General features: G+C 44.8%; 1 protein-coding gene across 20 annotated transcripts in view; it reads right to left on the bottom strand.

Annotated features, from left to right (window-relative positions):
- Window positions 1–23,679, bottom strand: part of AGFG1 (ArfGAP with FG repeats 1) — a 77,660-nt gene that overhangs the window by 31,573 nt on the left and 22,408 nt on the right. For all 20 annotated transcript variants that reach the window (XM_075937598.1, XM_075937607.1, XM_075937605.1 and 17 more), the window contains exons 3-5: window positions 15,226–15,341; window positions 12,861–13,023; window positions 3,786–3,942 (exon numbers count right to left, since the gene is read on the bottom strand). In XM_075937598.1, the coding sequence (XP_075793713.1) occupies window positions 3,786–3,942; window positions 12,861–13,023; window positions 15,226–15,341 (436 nt within the window). The remainder of the gene's footprint in view (window positions 1–3,785; window positions 3,943–12,860; window positions 13,024–15,225; window positions 15,342–23,679) is intronic.

Genomic DNA, 23,679 nt, shown 5'->3' with positions numbered 1-23,679 from the left:
TCCCAATTGCAACTGGAATTCAATTACTTCTCACACAAGGTTCTTGCCAGAGTTAACTATTTCTAGGATTTCCAGATTGAACTGTTAAGATCTATTTCAGGGAGTGCTATACTTTAAGACTACTTGCAAGTAGGGATATCCAACTTTAACCAGTAGGAGCTGGAGCAGCTCCTATAGAGTACTATAGAAATGGCACTAACTACTAAATCAAGCCCAGGAAAAAAAAAATTGATGAACATGCCCTGGGTGCAGACACCAGGAGTGGAATGGAAAAGTGCAATCACTTGAAGAAACTTAAGTAGATTTGTAGTTCAGAATACTGAAGATAGGAAACTAAAATGGTTTTCCCTTCCCCTATTCATATCTCCAATGCGTCACTTTGTTTCCTTTTCCCCACCTCTCTTCTCCCAAGCCCTTCTGCCCAAGTTCCCACATACTACTTGGCATGTAAGGAGCTACAAAAGCACATCAGAAGCTGCACTCTTGTGTAGTTAGCAGGCAGTACCCAAGTACAGCAACAGGCACTCAACCGCCCATAGAGTGCTCTCGCTCTCTCCACATTCTACTCAACCAATGCAGAAATACCCAACACAGTTTTTCTTGCTGGCTACTAAATGCCCCCATCCTCTTGTGGCTGCAAAAGCTTATAAAACCAAGGCTATTCTTGCTGCCTCTCAGCTGCAGTTTCTATAAGTGGCAAAAAAATATTCAGTTTCCAGTAGGAGGAGCTGTAGAGGAGGCAGAACCACCACATTACTAAAATAGGCATCATGGACCACCACCAATACACAACTACAGAAAAAACTACTGTAACAATCCTATGTTCTTCTTGTAAGAGGTTCATGTCCATCTTGTGTGCAATTCCAATTCTATTTTAGACCTTTTAAGAGTTTGCTATGATAGGTGTACATGAGTTGAACAATTCATTCCTTTGGTCCATGAAGACAAATCTGTAACATCAGAACCAGCTTCATAGGGCAAAGCATAGACCTGATTAGAAACTTGAATACTGAACACAGGTTCATGGGAGCGTGGGGATGGGAGAGGGGAGGAATGGCACTAGGATGTTGATAGGAAAAGAAAAGGGCTTCAGCCTTGTTGTGACTCATGAGCTGGATCACTGGAAACGTTTACTACACATGAAATGCCCTTATAAAATATGGTGCTTACAAACCAGGTAAACAGGTATTTTGCACTGTACAGAAACTGGCTTGGTGATCTAAAGTTTGCCACTTGATGTAAGCAATTTAATGTGTCTGTAAGATGTAAAAAGTACTAGTCCAGATCAAGCTGAAGGCTCTGAATTGGGTTTGTTTTCCCCAAATTCACTACATAAGAGGAGCAAGAGCACCTTACTGCAGAAAAGGATACTAGTGAGATATGTTCCAAGTATTCATCACAACTTAAAGCAATGGTTTCAATCTCAAAAGTAGCTGGTTTCGTTGAAAAAGGTTAGTCTTCCCTCTTGACCAGGGGTGGGCAAAAGTGGGTGAATCCAGCCCGCCAAGGCTCTGCTGCTCCCCCGCCCCTCTCCATTCTGCCCCTGCAAACAGGGCAGGGGCAGAGCGAAGGCACCTTTGCATGCTCCTCCGCCCCCAGGCCTACGTGCCAGGAGTACATGAGGCTTTGAAGCACCATGTGCTGTTTGCGGGGCGGTGGGGAGAGCAGAGAAGGCTTCACACGCTCCCCAGCCCCATGCCAATCAGGGCCTGGGGGCGGGGGAGCTGTGTGAAGCCTCCTTTGCCCTGCCCCAGCCCTGCAAGGAGCCTGTGCCATGGGTTCCTCACAGGGTGGGAGAAGGCTTCCCATGCTCCCCCGCCCCCAAGTCCTGATTGGCCTAGGGGTGGGTGAGTGTGCCAAGCCTCTTCCAGGGCATGGGTGCCTAGTGGGAAGGGGGGCAAAGGGGCTCCCCCACCCCTAGATAACCCTTCCAGGGTGGCCCGGGGCTACTTTAAAAATTTCTGAAGTAGCCCCCGGGCAAAAATTATTGCCCACCCCTGCTCTTGACTCATATATATAAAATCCTTTATACATGTCCTATCCTATAGGGGACAGTAAGATAGTCTTGAACAGAGATAACTGATCGTGGTTTATGCATTTAGATTTATCAAGCACAAAATATCTAAAAAAGAGGCTTACAGGTCTTGCCAAAAAAGTGAGAGTAATCTAGTACCTATGTAGTGTATTTATGCTGGATCTTTATAGGAAAGACTTAAGACACCTTTGGAGTAAAATTTTGGCCACCATCACAGAAAACCATCAGCATGTAAATTTTCAGATTAAAATAGGTAATGGTTCAATCATACCAAATTAACTACATTCCAAGAAACTAATTCATATGAGCCTCTCATTTCATGAAATATGCTAAAACTATTCATGTTTAAAGTCTACTGAATTCAACTGGTCTCACATTCTCTTTAAAATACAATATCTGGGGGAAAAAACCCAAAACATTATAAACTTTTTATTTAAACTGGTGACCCAAATCTCTTACTCAGCTCACCAGAAGTGTGTACCAATGATTTTAGCTTTGTAATTTCATATAAAGCATGACAACTTCAGATAGGGTTGCCAGATGGTTTCAACAAAAATATAAGACACACTTGACATTACATCACAATCTACATTACATCTTATTTAGAAAGTACCAGACATTTATATTTTCTCATTTATATTTTCTCGATTTGTTTCCCCAAACAGAAAGCTCAAATACTGGACTGTCCGCCTCGAAACTAGACACCTGGCAACCCTAACTTCAGACCGCCACAGATTTTTCACTAGTAGCACTTCTCTTCAGTATTAGCAATATTACAGTAGAAACCAGAGACAACCACTAGGACAGGGGCTCCACTATACCAAATAGTAAACATTTTAGTAAAAATTACCCACTCTGAAGAGTTCATAAGCTAAGCAATTACAAAGGATAGGCACTTACCACTAACCTATGTGACTGTGGGCACCACACTAGCAATAGCTATAGGCTGCTGACAAATATTGGCGTTCAGAATCAACTTTGTGGTCATTTTTCTTTAGGGTGAAGTTGTATGGATTGAAGTTCTCCCCTCACTCCCATAATATTCAGGGATGTTTAAAAACAGTGATTCTACAAACATTTACAAGTCTGTTGCACCACACCGAGCCCTGGTTTATATTCAGTAACTGTTTTGTCTCTGCTCCCATGCTACTGAATCCCAGCCATATAAACTTCCTCCACTACAAAGTTCGTTCTCTCTTCCTTCAGTTCTGTTATATTCTGAGGCAGCATTGCTTCTTCCCCCTCACTGACTTCCATACCAGCTGTCTCTTGACAGTTTTTCATTCCTTCTCCATAAAAGTATCTTGCCAACTTTCACAGGGAAGCAACGATATTATCTTGCATAGTCTGCCAATCCCCACTACTTTACTCACCTTTTCTTCTTGCCAGTAACAATCCTGCTTCCTCCTTTTAGCCAAAATTCTCTTTATAAACAAGCAACCCAAGGAAATAAAAGTAGAGTGACAAAAAGTGACCAAACTCAATTTGTGTCAGTTTCATATCAATATTTGAGAGACCCATTTCTAATTGCACTAACTCTTTGCAGGAATTAGAAGTTGTAAAATTTTAAATACTTGTTTTATTAAAGTTTATTTCCAACTTGCTGCAAGCTAAATCTGAACTGATATAACTATGTTCCAGGCACAGAAAGAGTCACTCCTTTTATTATTCAGAGCCATCAAGAAAGTAACCCTTAAGGTCTCTATGTATTTGATTAGGAGAGAGGGTCTACAAAAAAAACACCTCTTACCTGTATGACTGTTGAAATGTGCAAAGTTAGCAAAATTTGCTGTAGCAGTTGACTGAGGAGCAGGAGCAGCAAAGATGTCTGAGCCAAGGTCACTGAGGAGGTCAAATTGTTTCTTTTCCTGCTGCTGTTGTCCTTGAGATCTAACAATAACAGGGGACTACAAACAACATTTAATTAGCTAAACAAATAAGAGAGCCAATATTTAACCAAGTCAGAATATTTACAAAAAGCTAAAGGACACAGACTGAAAACCTATTCTGGTACTAGTTTTAACTGTTGTATTGCCATTGAGAATTGTTAGTTTACTTTCATAACTTTACAATTCAGACCACAGTTTATACAGTTTAAAACAAAAAACCAAAAAAACCCCACAACAATCAATCAGTTCCTTAAAATCTGTAATTTAATCTAGAGCTCCTGTGGTACACAGAAGAAGACAGTTACCCTTCATAACTGGTATTCTTTGAGACATATTGCTCATGTGCATTCGAAATTACACGTGTGCGTACAGCATGTGCAGTTGCCAGGATGATTTTATCCTACCAGGATACCATAAGTCGGCAGAGGGGACCCCAAAGTGGCGCTAGCACCCTGTGAACGAAGGGGAAGAGGAGGAAATGCATGTAGGAGACCCCTTCCCCAGTGAATTTGGAAGGCATCTTCTAGGGCAGTATTTCTTAACCAGTGGTACAAGTACCCTGGGGTACTCTAGAGTAGTCTGGAGGCGGAAGGGGATGGTACATCAACAACAGAAATTTGGAGAAAACTGAATTTTGTTTTAAGTTTTACAGCATTTTATTATTTTTGTACTTTACACACCCAAAAATTTCATCGCCCACCTGGCTACGATTAAGTTGTTTAAACAAATGTGTTGCAATGGTAGTAAAAAATGTGTCTGAAAACTGTAGGTACTTTTTTTTTTTTAAAAGGGTACTTAATAAAAAAAGGTTGAGAAACCCTGTTCTAGGGAGCCCTTGCTGCTGCCCAGGTAAGAACAGAAGGCTCGGAACTTTCTGTTCCCCTCTCATGGCAAAGAGGTCCAAATGGGGACGACCCCACCTCTGGAAAAGGCACTGCACTACCTCCCATCTCAGAGCCCACTTGTGAGTTTGGAACAAGCGGCTGAGGTTGTCTGCCAAGATCTCAGAACTCACTGGCAAGTAAGAGACCAACAAGTGTTTGCACAATAAGATGCACAACTCCCACAGCGACATTGCCTCCTTGCACAAGGGAGCAGAGTGAGCACCACCTGTCTGTTGACAAAACATCGCTGTGGTGGTGTCTGTGTGAACTGAGACACTTTCCAAAAAGGCCACACAGGCCAACCTCACTGCCCTGAGCTCTTTTACATTGATGTACACTGCACATTCTGCCCATGACCAGATGCCACGAGTCTGCCCAAATGCGCACCCATCCCAAGTCTGAGGCATCGGTTACTAAAGTCAGTGAGAGCCAAAAAGTAAAACAATCTCCAGCATAGGTTCAGAGGGTCCAGCCACCACTGAAGGATATCTATCACCAATGGCAGGACACCTGGCACCTTCTGGGGAGAATGTTAAGACTGCTTGTACATGCTGGCTAGCCACACCGGTAGTGGATGGACTCAAAGCTTGGCGAAGGGAATGACGCAGGTGCAAGAAGCCATATGCTCAACACCTGTTGGCAAATCCTGGCCATCCCAACAGGATGGGCCCCCAGACCTTGAAATAGTTTGCACATGCGCAACACAGGGTTGAGGGAGGGATGCCTTGGCTGCCAGCAAGTCCAAACGTGCCCTTACAAACTCTAGGCTCTGCATGGGTGATAGGGTAGACTTCTGAAGGTAAATAAGAGGCCTAACCCGCTGAACATGGTCATGGTCAGTGTTCCCTGTAAGATTTTCTATCCTTGGGCAGGTTGAATTTTCTTATGTGCAAGTGAGGCAGTGTGTGGATGTGCACCCACCAGTATAAACAATAGTCCATAGTTGCGGAAGAAAATATATTAAAACAAGGGATAATCACCAAGGAGCAATGCCTATGTTATTTAATATGAAATCAAATAAAAAGAAAAATTAACACTACTCTTGGCTGAAGTGGGTTGTGCACACAAAAGCTCATGATACTATTTATATATTTGTTTAGCCTAATGTGCTACAGGACCGTTGTAATGAGAGGGGGGGGGGGGGGGAAACAAAAACAAAAAAAAACCACCAGACTAACATGGCTACTCCTCTGAGACCTTGGAGTCCATGCATCATCCTTTATAAGAGACAGATGCACATTTCAAAGATCTTACAAATAAGGTTTCATCCTACAAACCGCCTAAGACTCGCTACTTCTGACTCAGAGCTAGAATTCTACCAGATAGCAAAAATCTGGCCTTAATGCAATACTAATACATACATGGTTACCTATAATACCGCATTTTAAAAAATCATTAAAGATCAGAGTTTTAGATATCTGAAACACTCAAAAAAATCTGTTAAAAAAATCTTTTTCTTTCTTACCATAAGCCGGGGTGGGCAATAATTTTTAATGAGGGACCACTGCAAGAATTTGGCAAGTGGCAGAGGGCTGCACTCTTCCATTATATTAAGGAAGGAGATACAGGGTTCTGGGATGGAGGCTGGGTGCAGAAGGGAGCTTGGGATAAGGGATTGGGGTGTGGGACATGGGAGTTTTGGTGAAGTAGGTGATCCTGATCTGGGACAATGGACTGAGGAGAGGAGGGGTTGTGACCTGGGGTAAGAGTATAGGAGGGGGTGAAGGGATTTGGGCTGTGACCAGGGATAGTGGATTGGGGTGCAAGGTCTGGGAGAGGGCTGTGACCTAAGCACGGGTGTAGGAGGCAGATGTAGTGTCTAGGAACTGGAGCAAGGGTGCAGAAGGTTTGGGTTACATGGGTTAGAAGGGCTAAGGGGGGGGAGGCAGAGGCTGGGGTGCCAGAGACCTTACCTGGCTCCCTGACAGCAGCCTCCTTAGTCAGAGTCTCTACCTTCCAACCTCTGTACATGCTCATTAGAGCAATAAACATAGCTCCTGCAGCTCCAATTGAATGAGGTGAGCCTAGGGAATGAGGGGAAAAATGTACTTCACACGCTGCCTGTCCTGTAATCAGGGAGCTGCTATTGGTCGAAACCAGCCAATGAGAGTTACTGGGGGTGGGGGCAGTAAGAGAAGCCTCTTTCCCCCTCCCTCCAGGCTCTGAGTTCAAACACACATGTGGCCTTGCACTCGGCTTTCGAGAGTGCCAGGTGCAGTAGGTAGGCAGGGAGCCAGCTGAGGCACTTGCAGCTGGATCCAGCCTTAAGATAATCTTTTGCTCAGCCCTGGAGTAGAAGCTGCAGCCAGCTTCTCCAGTAGCTGCTGCTGTTTCTGCTCCTCTGAGAGGGCAAGTGCCCTGCCCGTGCTTCCCCAGCCAATCAGCTGAGCTCTCTGCCTGCATGGGGAGCTCTGAACCTCTGTGCAGGGCTCAGAAAAAGGAACTTTGGTCACAGGCTCCTTGATCAGCCAATTTGTCCACTTAAGGGAAAACCCGAACCCCTCTGCACTGCAGGAATACTGCCACCACTGTCATGCACTTTGTAAAGACCCTTGGTGCAGCAGACAGGCCGAAAGGTAACACCCTCAACTGACTGTGGGAACCACCCACCAGAAAATGAAGGAATCTTGTGAAAGCTGGAACTATAGCCACATGACATCCTTCAGATGGAGGGCAGTGTACCAGTCTCCCAGACTGAGTGAAGGGATAATTGAGGCAAGAGATACCATATGAATTTTAACCATGCAGGTCTACTATGGAACATAACCTGCCCTTGGCCTTTGGGATAAGGATTAACAGGAATAAAATCCTGTCCCCCTGAATAGTCCCCCCTCTACTGCCCCTACACTGATGAGCATTTGCATGTTCTGCCACAGGAGTTGCTTGTGAGAGGAGTCCCTAAAAAAAGGATGGGACGGAAATGGCAAAGTGGGGTTGCCAGAAGCTAAATAGAATGTCCCATTTTTACCATGCTCAGAACCCGCCTGTCCAACATGACTTGGACCCAAGCATGGTAAAAATGGGACACGCAGCCCCCAAACATAGGAACAGAATCTGAGAGGGAGAAAGGTACACTGCCCTCGGGCACACCTTCAAAAATTCTTCCTAGGCCCTAGCAACTGCCTAGAAGCCTAGGCCTCATTATTGACACCCCCACTCCAACTTCTAACATCAAACGATGGTCCCGTATTATATTCTGGACCTCTGGAGGGATTCCAGGCACCTGAAGCCAAGAGTTCCGTCTCATAACTATGCCCATTGACAGACTGGACATTAAGAGCTCCCTGAAGGGAGGTTTGGGAAGTTACCCTCCCTTCCTCTACAAGGGCCGCAAACTCAGACCTAGGCTATGTCTAGACTGCAAGCCTCTTTCGAAAGAGCCTCTTTCGAAAGAGAGCGTCTAGACTGCACGTTGAACTTTCGAAAAAGCGGCTTGCTTTTTCCAAAGAAAGCATCCAGTGAGTCTGGATGCTCTCTTTCGAAGAAGCCCTATTTACATTGAAGAACGCCTTCTTTCGAAAGAGGAACTTTCGAAAGAAGGCATTCTTCCTTGTGAAATGAGGTTTACCGCCATCGAAAGAAAAGCCGCATTCTTTTGATTTAATTTCGAAAGAACGCGGCTTGAGTCTGGACGCAGGGGAAGTTTTTTCGGAAAAAGGCTACTTTTCCCGAAAAAACCCCTGAGTCTGGACACAGCCCTAGAGTCTAATAGGAGGAGTTCTTTAAATTTGTCCCTGGTCGCCCAATTATAATTGTAGCAGACCTTTAATTGGAGACTACCCGATGAGTAAACTTTCCTTCCCAACAGATCCTGCCTGTTCAAGTCCTCGGACTTCAGACTGGAACACTGGCAACGTTGGTGTTCCTTAGCATTAGCCACATCCACTACCAGGGTGCTGGGATGTGGATGTGTATACAAGTATTTGTACCCCTTAGATGGGGAAAAGTATCGACGCTCAACCCCTTCAGCAGTTGGAGGGATAGAAGCCAGGGTCTGCCAGAGGGTTTTCATGGTGGAGAAAATAGTCTTGATAAAAAGGGAGTGTGACCCTGGACACCCACCCTTCCCGAGACAAAATGTCCACCATAGGATCTGCATCCTCCACCACCTCCTCTATTTGCAAATGTCACTGCACCTGCTACCCCCTCATCTGGAGACAATGAGGTCCAGGGGTCCCACATCTCTTCTTCCTATTCCATATCCATTACCGAAGGCACAAGCCCTTGGTCATCAGCACCGGAGTGCTGTGATGCGGACACAATCCTAGAACCCAGTGTCATTGGTCCTCCCCGGAAAGGGAAGCCATTGCCTATCACAGTTGCAGGCTCGGTACCGAACGGGATTCCTCCGGCACCCCGAAATGATGCGTAGCATATATCTGCAACCCCGACATTGTTTGCTGGGACAACTGAACCCCTACGTCAAGGTCTCAGTCTAGGGCCGCTGAGGGAGTGCCCTTGCTGAGAAGGCCACTGAGATGGACCTAGAACGTCTCGCTTGTACCTGGTGGTAGGCCCAAGGAGTCCAGAAAGGCCAATGAGGTGGGGCCTGCCACTCAGGAGGCCATTGTAAGGCTAGCTCCTGCCTCCTCTCTAGGTGTTCTTGCATCGAAGTGCCGCCTCTTGGACAGGTGACCCTCCGGTTCCAACTCCGATGTGAATGTGGAACGTGATGACTACAGAGGATCAGTACTATGCCACACTGGCAGCCTCTGTGCAGGAGTGAGGTCATCGGGAAGACTCCACCTTGTACAGGATCCCTCCTGGGACCGGTGCTGAAGTGAACAGTCTCTGCTGAATCAATGGTGCCACCCAGGAGGCCTCTGCCTTGAACAGAAGCCCTCACTGGAGCAGTGCAGAGATTGTCGGTCCCGATTCCACGACCGTTGCAGAGGCAAAAATGACCTTCTTAACATGGGAGGCTTCCCCCTTGACTGCACCAAGCCCAGTACTGGCAACAGTGCCAGAGGGACCAGAGGATACTCCCTCAGTGACTCTGACTGACCAGATGTTCACTAAATCAGGTCATGGGCCGCTTCATTTGTTTCAGGAGTATATGGCATAACCACGTCTCCCATCTGACTCTCTCAGAGTCAACGGGATCGGCAGAGACGCCATAGTTAACGGCACTGTATGGGCAGGTTCTTTCAATGGGTGCTCCAACCCAGGACATGATTCTTTAAAGCTTTCTAGCATTCAAAATGGGGACTGGCCCCCTCTCCTGCCTTTTTCTTTTTCTGCACCACAGCAGGATGGGAGCCAAGAACTAGACTTCGGCAAATGTCAGTGCTGAAATGGCTTGTCCGACTCCTTACACGGAGCTGGTACACTCTGCACCAACGTCACCGATTCCAGTCCCACAGCCTGCAGTGCTGAATGCCAATCTAGGGATGTCTGCCAACATATTTCAGAAGCGAAGCTCTGTCCCTTCAAATTCTTGAAGTAAAGGCCCTGCAGATCTTGCAGCACTTGTCTGTAACTGGGCCATTTCAAACACTGCAGGCAGGAATCATTTGGATCACCTGCAGACATAAACTTCATGCACTGTCTTTACTGACTGAAGCTGGGGAGCTGAGGCATGACCCAGCCACCATGCCCCAGCCCCTAAGTTGTTAAACAACAGCTACTTAACACCTGAAAGAATCACCTACAAAGGCCAACTAGGGAAAGCGCGCTTGCCCGAGGCAAGAAATGCTAGCTCTAACAACCTTCACTGGGAGTAAGAAGGAATTGAGGGGTGGGGTGGTCTGCAGGGTGCTTAATATCTAGCCATACTGGCGCCACTCTAGGGGTCTCCCCTGCCGACCAATGGTATTCTGGTAGGGTAAAACCTTCCTGGCTACTGTGCACATGATATGCACACCCATAACTAAGAATATGCATGAGCAATGACTTAAAGAACTTTTCCTTTTCCTCTTCAAGGTGTGCAAGATCATATTCCCCGCCCCCCTCGCCAAACTCTATGGACTTAGCAAGCGTCTCAGGTAGCCCTGCTTAAGGAGCTGTGCAGCAGACTACCAGAGACAAAGATGGATGCAAAACAGGAAAATTAGAGGTGTCTAAACCAGAGGGTCTCAAAAACTATGGGCCTCAGTGGCATGAGGATAGTTCTAAGTAAGGGGTTTTCTAAAACTTTGGGTTGCGGCTTGTAAGGGTAAGCCACAAGCTTCTTTGCTTACCCAAGTGTCTGTACACATGATTCACTTTTTCCGACTAATGGTAGTAGCAAATTGCAGCCACTGGGAGCTGCGAGCGGCCGTACCCGCAGACACTCAGGTAAATCAAGAATCTCACAGCACACCAGCAGCTTACCCTTACAAGCCACAACCCAAAGTTTGATAACCCTTGCACTAAAAATGCTTGCCTAGGTGGTCACATGAGAGAATGAAGGGCTGCCCACCTAATCAGTGGAGCCATGCAGGTAAGCATATGTAAGTTGAGGTGATGACCTGGAGGGGGGGGGGGGGGGAGAAATATAATTCAGGTGGGAGGCAGCAGTGGGGTGACAAGTGGGGGGGGGGGGGGTCGTATTTTGGGACTTGCAGGGCTGCAGTGATATTAGAAAGAAGGTAACTTTCCCAAGTAGTCAGAGCCTGGGAGCTGGGGTAAGAACCTCTCCTTTCCAGCCTCAACTTTGTGACTACTACAGTAGCACGCACACGCACACACCTTCCCTCCTAGACCCAGTTCAGCAGCTGCCAGGGCATGGGTGGGAGAGAGAGACCGACCCTTCCCAGCCCCAATTTGGTAACTCTGTGGAAGGAAAGAGCTCTCTTCTCAAACCACTGTTAAAACTTGATGGCAATGTCTTGTTCATACAAGGTTTGGGGGGGGAGGGGAGGGTTTAATAGTACTTTTATCCAAAGTATTTTATAATGGTTAGTTCATGATAAACATTTGGAAATAAAGATCTGTAAGTGGCATGCTGAGGTCCTCAGCAATTTTCAAGTGATGCAGGAAGAAGTTTGAGAACCACTGGTCTAAACAAATGACTAGATTATGGAACCTGTATGTAGTATTTGTAATTATTTCTGAAGCCCAGCAAAAGCTTCAGAGCCCAGTAGACAGAAGCTGGTTCTCACCGAATCCCCTTTTCATCTTCCAGAAAAAAAAATTAAGCTTCTTGAAGAATTTCTGACAGAACATTAAGGCTACATGATTAAACATTTAAGACCAGGAAATCCTATAAAACACAACCTTAGTTTGATCCTTTTGTGTGTTTAATTGTACAGATTCATTTACATCATACATTATTTTTCATATATAAATGTTTCCCTTCCTACCTTCAGCATATCACATGCAGTTATGGATAAGCTAGACAGAGAGAGCTGAACAAAGTCATATGACAAGACTACAACACATACTTGCATAATCTACAGCACAGTATTCATAACCATATAGAAACATTGATTGATTACATTCATCTATTTAATTAGCTTCAGTGTCCCCTGAATTGCTTCTAAGGAAGGGAGGCTAACAAAAGTTAGTATATTGGACTGACCAAAATACTAAGTACACCTCAGAGTACTGTACACACAATTTATATAAAATCTAGTTTATATTTCAGTTAATATTGTCAGAGGCCCAAATTAAAAAGAGATATAGCATATCTCTAGCTGTTGAAAAGCCAGTGTTTTACTTGTAAAAAAAAAAAAAAAAAAAAAAAAAATCAGTAACACTGGCTGAGAAAGAAGTCCTGTCCATGCCTCCCTTTAATAAAGATGGCAGTTGTAAAAGAAAGTCTTAGTTTTATTAAGTAGTACCAAAAATACTAGTCTACTCTGCTACAAAGGGCAGAGTATCATTTTTAGTTTAAAGATTTCAAAGTCAAGCCACCACTGAACTCTGTTTTTCAATTGATCAGTCCACTATACACATTCTGTAAAAGCAACCGAGCATGAAAGCTACTAAAGCCTGTTTCACTGTAATAATCCACTAATGCCTTAATTTTCAGTATTTTGTAAAATCTTGTTCAATGCACAAAATGCCCATTCTCCTTTTAAATCTGGTGACAATCCCATGCAATAGAACTTTCATCCATTACTCACTCACTTGGCTAGGTGTGCCTTTATTTAAGTGCAGTGCCGGTGCAGATTCTCCCAAGAGAGATTTAAGTGGTTTCACCTCAGGTGTGCTGCTTGTACTACTAGCAGAGGACCCAGATATAGATGCATGGACCGATGCCACAACTTTAGCTTGTTCTGGAGGAACATACCTAAGTCGAATAAGCAAAATATTTAACTAAGTGTTGTTCCAATATGGAACAAGAGTTATTGCTGTGAGGTCTGAGATTTGCTGTTAGTTAGGCCCTGGACCAATGTCAAACTGCACTACTGGTCTGATAGTCCAGTCACCATTTTAGTGTCCCACATCTCAAACCATTTGGGTTTCAAAAGCTTGATGCTTCAATTTTCCAGTGTTTTATAGCAGTTTTCTATCTGTGGTCTGCAAAAAGTGACTATAAACAAAAAAGCCTTTCAGATCCCAGAAAAGGCCCTCACTTTTCATTCATCAGAAAAACAGAATGCCCTCTCCCCCGCTTACAGGTCAAAATCTGGAAATGCCACCACCACCACAGAAACAGTTAAGTGTCCTCTAATGCTTCATCAAATACTGTGCCAAGCATGTGTCTAAGACTTCTATGCTAGGAGTCTGTAGAGCATAGGCTGGATTTCCAAAAAGGGGCTGCACCTTCATTTGAAAAAAATGTTAGAGGTCCACAAATGAAGAAAAAAAAAAAAACACTTCTAGCAGAATTAGGGTATTGAAGTCACATCCACGTCAACTCAAGAGTGATGTTAAGAGTCCCTTTCTCAACCAACTGCCATGGTCTGAACCATTGCTGCATACCGTATTAAGAACATAAGAACAGCCATACTGGGTCAGACCAAAAGTCTATCTAGCTCAGTATCCTGTCTGCTGACAGTGGCCAATACCAGATGCCCCAGAGGGAGGGAACACAATAGGTAATATTGAAGTTTGGCATATGAGCTTTTAAATGAGGAGCAGGGAACCTTTTTTGGGTTGGGGGTTGCTGACTCCGGGGGAGTCAGGAGCCGCATAAAAGTGAAAAAACCCTCACTGACATGGCCCCGACTGGAAAGACACTCCACACATTTCCCCCTCCCCTCCCCCCACACCAGAGCCTAAGAGGCTAGACTAGTAAATTGTGTGCTCCAGCCTCGCAGTAGTGGCTGGACCACCAGCATGGGCTCCCCAATGCTGAAGAGCCCTGAGCCTCGGGGCCAGATCCAGACATGCCAAGGGCTGCATCCCTGTTTTTAATTATGTGGGCTGGAGTAGAGAGAGAATACAAGATGCTGTCAACATTTCCTTAAAATGCAATTTGAATTAATATTTATTAAATACTCACTTACAGATTATCAGTATTTTTACAAACCCCAGGTAAATATTGCTACTTTCACTGTACTTCCATCCCAGTAAGGGACTACCCAGTAAGTCCTATACTACTGCTGATGTCACCATATGAAACTAGAGTTTCCTTGTTCAAGATGAAATATTGACTGCCCAATTCAATGGAAAACATACAGAACTTCAATCGCCTGATAGAGCTCATTTAAATGGAGAAGTTAATACAGGTTGGACCTCTCTGACCAGTCCCGCACGAAGGTATTTGCCAGACCAGAGGAAGTTCCCTGGTACTGGCTCCCCAGACCCTTATTCCTCCCCATTGTCGGACACAGCCACGCCTCCTCCCACCATGCTGCTGCGGCCCTGCTACATCACCAGCTCCACTACTAGGGCTCCAGTGCCAGTTCCAGGCCTGTCCACCAGGGCTCTGAGCCACCATCCCTTTTGCCACCAGGACTCCCAGCTAGGACTCCCAGGTCTATGTACACTTATGGTCCTGCTGGACCACAAATGTTGCCAGATGACAGAGTTCCAGTTTTGGGAGGTCCAACCTGTAGTTCCTACAGCCTATTCAGGGTATAATGCAACAAATCTAATACAGCTTGACAAGGTCTGCCACATATATAAAAAGGAAAAAACAAAACAAAAAAACAACAGACAAGGGCTGTTAGAGCATGAACAGAACCCAATAGCATCTCTTCTGCCATACCTAAAAGCCACTCTGATGGAAACAGCAAAAGCTGCCCTTTTTAACAGAGGGCAACTTCTTCACCTTCAGAGGGAAAGTATCTTGTATAGCCTCAGCAGCTGCTTAGGCAGTTTGGATCCAAGTACAGACCTTTATGAAGAAGCCCAGGGGAAACTAATTGTGAACATGGGATACATTTATATGGTTATATTTTGTACATGCCCTGGGATGTATTATTTGTCAACTCAATCTGCTGATTATTATCCTGTTGAAATGTCTATAACATGGCTTGGGAAATTATGACATTTTACTGTATGAGAGCATCTCTATCAAAACTAATGGGAAGTGTTGGCTTACCATCTTTTCTTTTCATATTTTTCCTGTAGAAACTCTTTTACTTTCTGTGGATCTCTGAAGTCTGGAATTGCTGATGATCTATCATCAAATAATCCTAGCCAAATCTGTTTACACACCTATTCGGGGGGGGGGGGGGGGGGAGGGAAGAAGAGAGAAAAATCAGTATTCTAACAAAATTAAATGTATATTTTCATTCTCAATTTACAATCTTAGATAGAATCCATTAACAACTTTTGAATAACCACTTTTACCATATTTATTTGCACAGAACTTGGCTTACACAAATACTTCAGTGAAGTGAGAGTGTACAGTTCATTGTTTAAGATATTGCAAGGCCATCTGTCACAGCAGGAGAAACAAACCTTGGTATCTTATTTCATAGACATATACAGGAAGTACTTGATTTTGAAAGTACTCCCAATGGTGTAACACAGTAACTGCCATTTTGGTCTTTGGAAATCCTTCTCCCCAAGATCTACACGTTCAAGCCACAGACTCTTTTCTGCTTCTCTGTTCCAAACTTTACAGGTCACTGTAAGCTGAAGACTCCAGCTTATTAATTATGTTTGTATGAATTAGTTTAAGAATCCTTCTGAGCTTTTAAAATTTCCCAATATACAGTGTTTTGTTTTCAGCTGTACAGAGCAAATTCCTGTCTAATGTATGAGGTGCTTATAAAGCAGCATGGTTAACTAGAAAATTAACACACTATATTTAACAACAAGGAGTTCACAGGTGAACAGAAGTGTCTCAAATTGGTCCTGTCCCTTCAATGGGTAAATTAATTAAGCCAAAGAGAAAATGAGGTCGCCCTCGGCTTTTTTTGGCAGTAGCTCTTCTTTATGATTCAGCAAAAACAAAATTCTCTCATGAAAAACTTAGCATTAGTTGCTCAGCACTCAGCTATATGAGTAGAAAGCAACTCAAGAAGCGGGGAGGGCATGCACACAGGGTTATAAGTCATCTTGCTTAAAGGACTGTTTTATTTAAAAACTACACAATTCCTCAAGCAGGATTAGAGCGTATTGTGCCAACAATTTAAGAGTTTGCCACTAACAAAGACCAAATTCATACCTCAAAGTTTCTAAGCATATTCAAAAAGTGAAACATACACAAGTTAACGGAAATATGCATTTCCACTGCCATATTTTAAATATTTTCCAAGTCTAGTCAGAAACTGAACACAATGCAATGAGAGATTTATCCTAGGACAGCATTCTATTTTAATCAAAGTTGAAAAAATTGTCAGACTTAGTGCTTTGCCTCTAACCACTCATTTCCCCACTGAGACATTTAGGTATAGTAACTTGCCTCCTCAAAAAATTTCTTCGCACACCTGAGAATGATACAGTTCTCACTTGGTTCATTACTGAAGTAAAGCCAATCAACTGAAAGGTGGCAACTCTGATAATAGTATAACAAATGGAGAACTTACTCAACAAACTGCTTAGGAAATGGTGGGGGAAAAAAATCTGTAATTTAGCAAGAAAAGGAGTCAATATTCTTACAAAAAAGTGTGACTAGTATCTTTAATGGCCACAAATCTCTTCTGGAACGGTATATGAGAGCACAATGCACTGGCTTAGATTCAGAGTGAAGTGTTTTTCTGAATCCTAAACACTGCTTCCTGTAACATAGCCAAGTGTCAGTTTGGAAGTACGATGGAATATTAATTTGGCTTTAAATACATTCATCTGTGGTGGACTGGTTCAGGTCAGTGATGTCCAACCTTTTCAGCCTGAGACTGTAAAACATTTCAGGAAGGTGGAGGGAACACCATAAGCATTTCAGAACTGAGTCTCTGCTCTGTGAAACACTCAGGTCGTTCAAAGAAAACAGAAACCATCACAGAAATCTCAAGGATTATCTTAACATGGAGTTCCCAAAAGGTACAAAGCAAGCAGAGACCAGGTCTACAACTTTAGGCAAGCCTACAACTACCCACCAGATCGTACTGATCAATCCAGCAGGGGTCAATTAATCAGTTCTGGCATAAGAAATAAACTGATTGTAGTGTGCCCACATCAACTCTGGTATTCCACCAGAAGGAGACTTGTAGGTAGAGTTGACAAGAGATCATCAGACATCAATTCACTGCAGTGAAGACACCACAGTAAGTAAATATAAGCAAGTCAACTTCAGCTATGTTATTCACTAGGGATGTCAACATGTAGTCAGCTATATGATTAACTGATAAGCCTAGGCTTATCGACTACACACATTTCTCCCCGTCCTCCGCCCCCACTTGCTGCCTCTGAATCAGTGGTGCTGATTTATTATTTTTTATCATGGTAGTACTCATATGTCCCAGTGAAGAATGTGCTGTTGATGCTGCTCTCTAAAGTCTTGTCTATACTTAGAAGTTATGTTGTCAAAAAACGCTTTTTGGCTACAAAATCCAGACACACTGCTACAAAAATCTAGTTCACATTGCAAAGCATCAAAAATTGTGACAAACATGCAGTGTTAGTGACACAAAAATTCCACTTCCACAAGAGACTTTTCTCTCCGCCTCCCTTTATTGTTGACAATCATATAGTACAGGGCTATTCAACACGCGGCCCGCAGCCTGTTTGTTTGCAGCCCATGGTGCAGTCTGGGTTTATGCAGGACTTAACATGCAGGTGGGATCTTTTGAACACGTCCTCCACTGAGAACACACATCATAATGGCAAATCAATATAATGGTCTTCTGTTGATATGCATTTTAGTAGTTCAATTCCTGGACTGTCGTTGCTCATTAAACATGCTGTCATATGGGTGTAAATAGGGTAAATATTGCATTTTATTAATATCAGCAGAACTGACTTAAATGGGGCCTGCGTGTTGTGTAGTCTTGTCTTAGTATTCACTTCTGTCAGCGTCAAAGAAACTAATTGCATATATTTTTGCATGTTCATGCAACCACAGTTCAGTTGCGGCCCTTGGCATGTGCTGTGAGTATCATTAAGGTCCCCAGAGCCTCCAAAGTTGAGTAGCCCTGCTGTAGTGTGTACTTCAGTAGGTTTTTTGCCAAGTTTATTGACCTCCAGCATGTTTATTGACCTCCAGCCGTTCTGGTCAGTGCTTTGAACTCTGCTGCTCTGCAGCCACATAAACAGATGTGCCCCTTCCACTTGCCAACCACAGGAATTTTAACAATTCTTTCCCAACAATTCTGGTGCATTGTGCAGTGAACTCCTCATAGTGTCTTCTTATGAAAAGAAGGGTTGCTATTGCTCAAAATGCTCTCCCGCTTAAGATCCAAGAGTGCTGCATTGCTCCAGTGCAGCATTCCCCAACTTTTTTTGGCTAAGGAACCCCAGCCAGAAAAATTGGTCAAGAGCGATAACTGTCTCTAACAGGGGCGTTCCAAGTTCTCACGGAACCCTTACTTTCGCTTCACGGAACCCTGGGGTTCCACAGAGTACTATTTGGGAAACACTGCTCTAGTGTATGGAGTAAAGAATCTTAAATATGTGATGTCTCAAGTACATTTAACACAACATGGGAAGGCAGGGTTGTAAGCGACTAGTCGACTACCCATTAAGCATATGGCTATCAGGTAGTGAGTAATGACTCAACTAGTCGCTTCTCCCCCTCTTCCCCTCCTTTGCTGCCTCTATCAGAAAGGCAACAATGGCTGTGGGGCAGGGGAGAGGACCAGGAGTCGGTGCTGGGGGAAGCCAGTTTAAAAGCTGGTTTCCCCCCTAGCACTGTCTCCATGGGTGGGGAGCAGGAAGGCAGAGGCGCAGCCGGCTCACATCCGGTTGCTCCGCAGCTGATTCCCGGCACACACCCAGTAACCCCCCGGCTGCACCTCTGCCTTTTAAATATATTAAGAGCCTGGCGACTCTTAATACATTTAAAATGCAGAGCCACAGCAGGGTTAACTCCCAGGGCCAGGAGCTAACCTCCTGGTGGCTCTGCAGTTTCCCCCCTTAACAAATCAAATAGTCAATGGAAATTCCATTTGACTACTCAATTAACTGATTAAATACAATTTAACATCCCTATGGGAGAGACCTGAAAGATCCATGATTTCTCAGCAGATATTGGAGCATTCAGCAAGGGTCATTGAGGCCGTGCAAAAGTAAGCCAGAAGCCCAGAGAGGGTTAGGAAGTGAAGAAGTGGCTGATGGGACTTTCACATTCCCAAATTACATTGTGCATTCCCACAGTGCTTTGCGATTGAAGGTGACACCAAGCACTATGGGATTCTTACCCATATTGATTTGCTCAGTCCAAAGGGGTGCTTTTATGGCCATGTTGATAAGTTGACAATGGGTGGTAGAAAGACAGGTTTGACCGGTTTTAAGTTTTGGCAATTTTGTTATGTCAACAAACGCTTTCACTGACAAATCTTCCCAGTCCTGAGAATTTCAGAATCACTTTATGGCAGACTATGAAATGCAGGTAAATCAGAAACCAGAAAAACATAATATTTACAAGTAGATAACTAGAGCACTAAACACAGGTACTACAGCTAAGAGCCAAAAATATTTAAATAATGAATTAATTTGAGATTTAAACACCTGAAATTACAATCTACTCCAAGTGTAATCTAGGTGAAATGTACAAACTTCGAATGGCTAAAAGGTTTAGTCACCAAAATGTTTATCTGTTGTGTCTCAGGTAAGTGGACCATGAGATACTGTATCTTTTTGGGTGCATTATCTGAAAGCTATTAGGAAAAATTCTTAACAGAGGTGATCAGATACACTATTGTATGCCAGAATGTTCTTTAAAAAAAAAAAAAAAAGTTTTCCGCTGTGACTCCCTTTGAAAGTATTTCAGGCTGTGATGAGCCCTCACTTCATATCTGGATTATGCCACCCATGCTTTTGCACTGCTGCATGAGCTCAGCCTACAGTCACTGCTCTCCAGCCACCCAGCTCCAGTGGCAGCACAGAAATAGTATTTCCCTTCTTATAACTCCCACCCTCTACAACAGGCATGGAACTACCTTTTGGTTCAAGACCCCTAGCTTGACAAATGCTACTAAAAGGAACTAGCGGGCTGCCTCCTGCTCCCTACGCTCGCCAACCCCCTCTCTCTCTGGTGCCAGAGTCTGATGACATCATTCTGTTATGCAACCAGAAAAACTTGAGAGATAAGTGGTTTATCACACAAATTCCAGGTCTAAAATGGTACTTAATGTTTAGTTAGGGCATCATGGACTGTGAAACAGTAACCTAATTAATTCTTAATTATTCGACTATTCTATAGTCCCCGGGGCTGGCAGCCAGTGCACTCTGGCTCCACTGCTGAGGATCCACCTGCCAGCCACCTCTGATACAGAGGCAGCAGCATGGGGTACCAGGCGGGAGCTGGTCCACAAAGGGAGCCAGTTTAAACCCCAGCTCCCCTCGAATTAGCTGCCTGTCTCCTCATGAGTCCCTGTTACGGGGGAAAGAAGGGAGACGACGGAGTTCCCAGACCCAGCACGAGTCTGCCCACCTGGCTCCTAATACACTTTAAAAAAATGCAGAGCCACAGCAGAGGTAGGTCCCAGACCCGGCATGAGCCAGGACTGAGATGGATAGCTGGCCAGTCAGCTTAAAAAAACAAAACAAAACAAAACAAAAAGTACTGGTGGGGGGAGAGGGAGAGAGGACGAGGGGGGAATGGTGGTTAATGCTATAGAATACACAATATGCAAAAGCTTATAGGTTAATCAACTATACGATTACATCGCTACAATGAAATCTGGTCTCTGCATATGAAATTTAGGTTTTGAGTGCGCTTTTATCCTTTACTACACATTTTACTAGAGAAGCCAGTATTTCTCAAATTGGGAGTCCTGACCCAACAGGTAGTTACAGAGGGAGGGAGGGTATGCATGGGCATCTTAGGGGGTGCAGTACTGTGACCTTTACTTCTGTGCTGCCTTTAGAGCTGGGCGGCCAAAGAGTGATGGCTGTAAGCGAGGCACCCAGATCTGAAGGCAGCACCCCAACAGTAGCAGTACAGGAGTAAGGATGGCAATACCATTCCATGCCATCCTTAGTTCTGCACTACTGCTGGCAGCAGCTCTGCCTTCAGAGCTGGGCTCCCAACCAGCAGCCCCCACTCTTCTGCTGCCCACCTCTGAAGGCAGCACCACTCCCAACAGCAACATAGAAGTAAGGGTAGCAGTACCCCAACTCCTGCACTATAACTCTGTACACTTCCCCTGTATCTTCTTTGAGTCAAGAGTGCTACAGTTACAACACCATGAAATTTCAGCTTTAAATAGACAAAGTGATTCTATTTGTAATTTAAAATCCTAGGACTGTGAAATTGACTAAAATGGACTGTGAATTTGGAAGGGCCCTATTAGTGGTACATCACAAATAAAGTCTTAACCAGGAGTGGCCAAGACCCCGCCCACAGGTCACCAAGCTTTTTAATCTGGTACAAAGCCCACTCTGCCAGGACCCTCAGGCATGGAGCAGTTCCACATCACTCAAAGCAGCTGGCTGCTACTATGCTCTGTGCCATGCACTGGGGAGGAGGAAGCTGGCCAATGGAAGAGAGATTGTGTGAAGGGCATGTAGCACACAGACCAAATGGAATCGCCAGCTGCTTTTGAGCAGTTGTGGGCTGGGGGCAAGTAGAGAGCCTTTCTGAGTCCGCTGACCTGCCTAGGTAAGTGCCTCTTGGCCAGACCCCACCTCTGACATCCCACTCCCTGCTGTACCACAACTCCCTGCTACACGTCACCATCCAAATCTACCCCTACCTTGGTCACAACTCCCTCCTAAACCATGCCCCCCCTCCTTAGTCCCTCCCCCTGCCAGAATACTCTCCTATACCCATACCCTTTCCTGGACCCTGCACCCCAGTCCCTTGCCACAGGCCACAACGCTCAGACCCCACATCCTCTCCTGTACTCATGTCTCCTATCCCAAGTTCCCTTCTGTACCCAACCTCTGTACCTCCTCCATAGAAAAGTACTGCCCTTGACCACTTACCCAAAATCTTGGAGTGCCTGCCCCCATCAAAAAATTACTGTCCACACTTTCTTATTTGCAAATCAATTAAGAAAATACTATAGTTCAAGCTCTGACCTCACTGATAACTCCCAGTAATTCTCCAGGGTAATTGAAAGTTTCTTTTAAGTAGCTGCTATCTCCCCAGTTGTGATTTTAAGTGTACTAAAAGGATAAAATCTCTAGTGTTTTTCTATTTTGAATACTGGGTCTGAATAAGCCACAGTTCTGTTGTTATTGCTAAATTCAGCTCAAAACCATTGTTAGACACACCATTATTGCTAAATTCAGCTCAAAACCATTGTTAGCGGGGGGGGGGGGGGAGAGAGGGAAATCTACTACAGGCAGTCCCCGGGTTACGTACAAGATAGGGACTATAGGTTTGTTCTTAAGTTGAATTTGTATGTAAGTCGGAACAGGCTCCAGGTTCAGCTGCTGCTGCTGAAACTGACCAGGGGCTGACTACAGGAAGCTGGAGGCAGAATTGCTCTGCCCCCAGCTTCCTGGAATCAGTCACTGATCAGTTTCAACAGCGGCTGAATCTCGAGCCTGGGACAGAACAGCTGGGCTGCCAGGTAGGTCCCTGCAGGACCAACCCGGCAGCACCCCAGCTGCTCTACCCCAGGGTCCACAACAAAAGCCTGGTCTGCTGGGACGGGGGGGGGGGGGGGCCGCACTAGCTGCGCCCCCCCCCCCCAGCAGACCAGGGACACGGGGAGCAAAGCCACAGCGGCGGCGGGGTGCCACGCCTCTGAGCCTTTGCCACAGCAAAGCCTCAGAGGCGCGGGACCCCTCCGCCTCCCCGGCTTTGCTCCGGGTGTCCCTGGTCTGCTGGAGACGGTCCCCAGCAGACCAGGGGCACCCGGAGCAGCTTTTCTCGCCCCGGAGGTCGAGGTGGCGGGACTGCTGCGCTCTGGGCGGTCCCACTGCCTTCGAGCTCCGGGGCGAGAAAGCCCCGTTCGTAAGTGCAGATCCGACATAAGTCGGATCCGTGTAACTCGGGGACTGCCTGTATTTAAATTATTCCACAATTTAAATAAACTTGTTGGGGATTGGGATTGCATCTCTGCAAGAGGTGCACTGTTTAAAAACCGGAGAGCCAGGCATGACAGAAAAAAGTTTTGTTTTTTTTTTAAACTACAACTACTAACTACATAAGAAGAACACTAACTGCCTACTAACAATTAATGGCTAATAACTAGTTGAGTGTCAGTAAGGCAGAGAACTGTGGAGCTCCATCTCAAGCTGAGGGCAACTGAGAAGGAACTGGAGGGATTTTATTCTTCCAGTAATAACGGTTGTAAGTATACTTTGTATGAAATCAGGTTGAGTCATTAGTTAAATGTGTAACTGGCTTTCTATTGCACAGTGCTGTCACTAACACTACTTCCATTAAAATCCATTCAACCTAAAGTATAGTTCTTCAAACATGGAGAGGAGGATGACAAAACCCAAGGTTAATTGTACAGGTGATTTGATATTTGCAATTTAGAGTTTGTCT

Source organism: Pelodiscus sinensis, chromosome 10 (genome assembly GCF_049634645.1).
Source record: "Pelodiscus sinensis isolate JC-2024 chromosome 10, ASM4963464v1, whole genome shotgun sequence".
NCBI lineage: Eukaryota > Metazoa > Chordata > Testudines > Trionychidae > Pelodiscus > Pelodiscus sinensis.
This window is presented reverse-complemented; position numbering and strand designations above follow the sequence as displayed.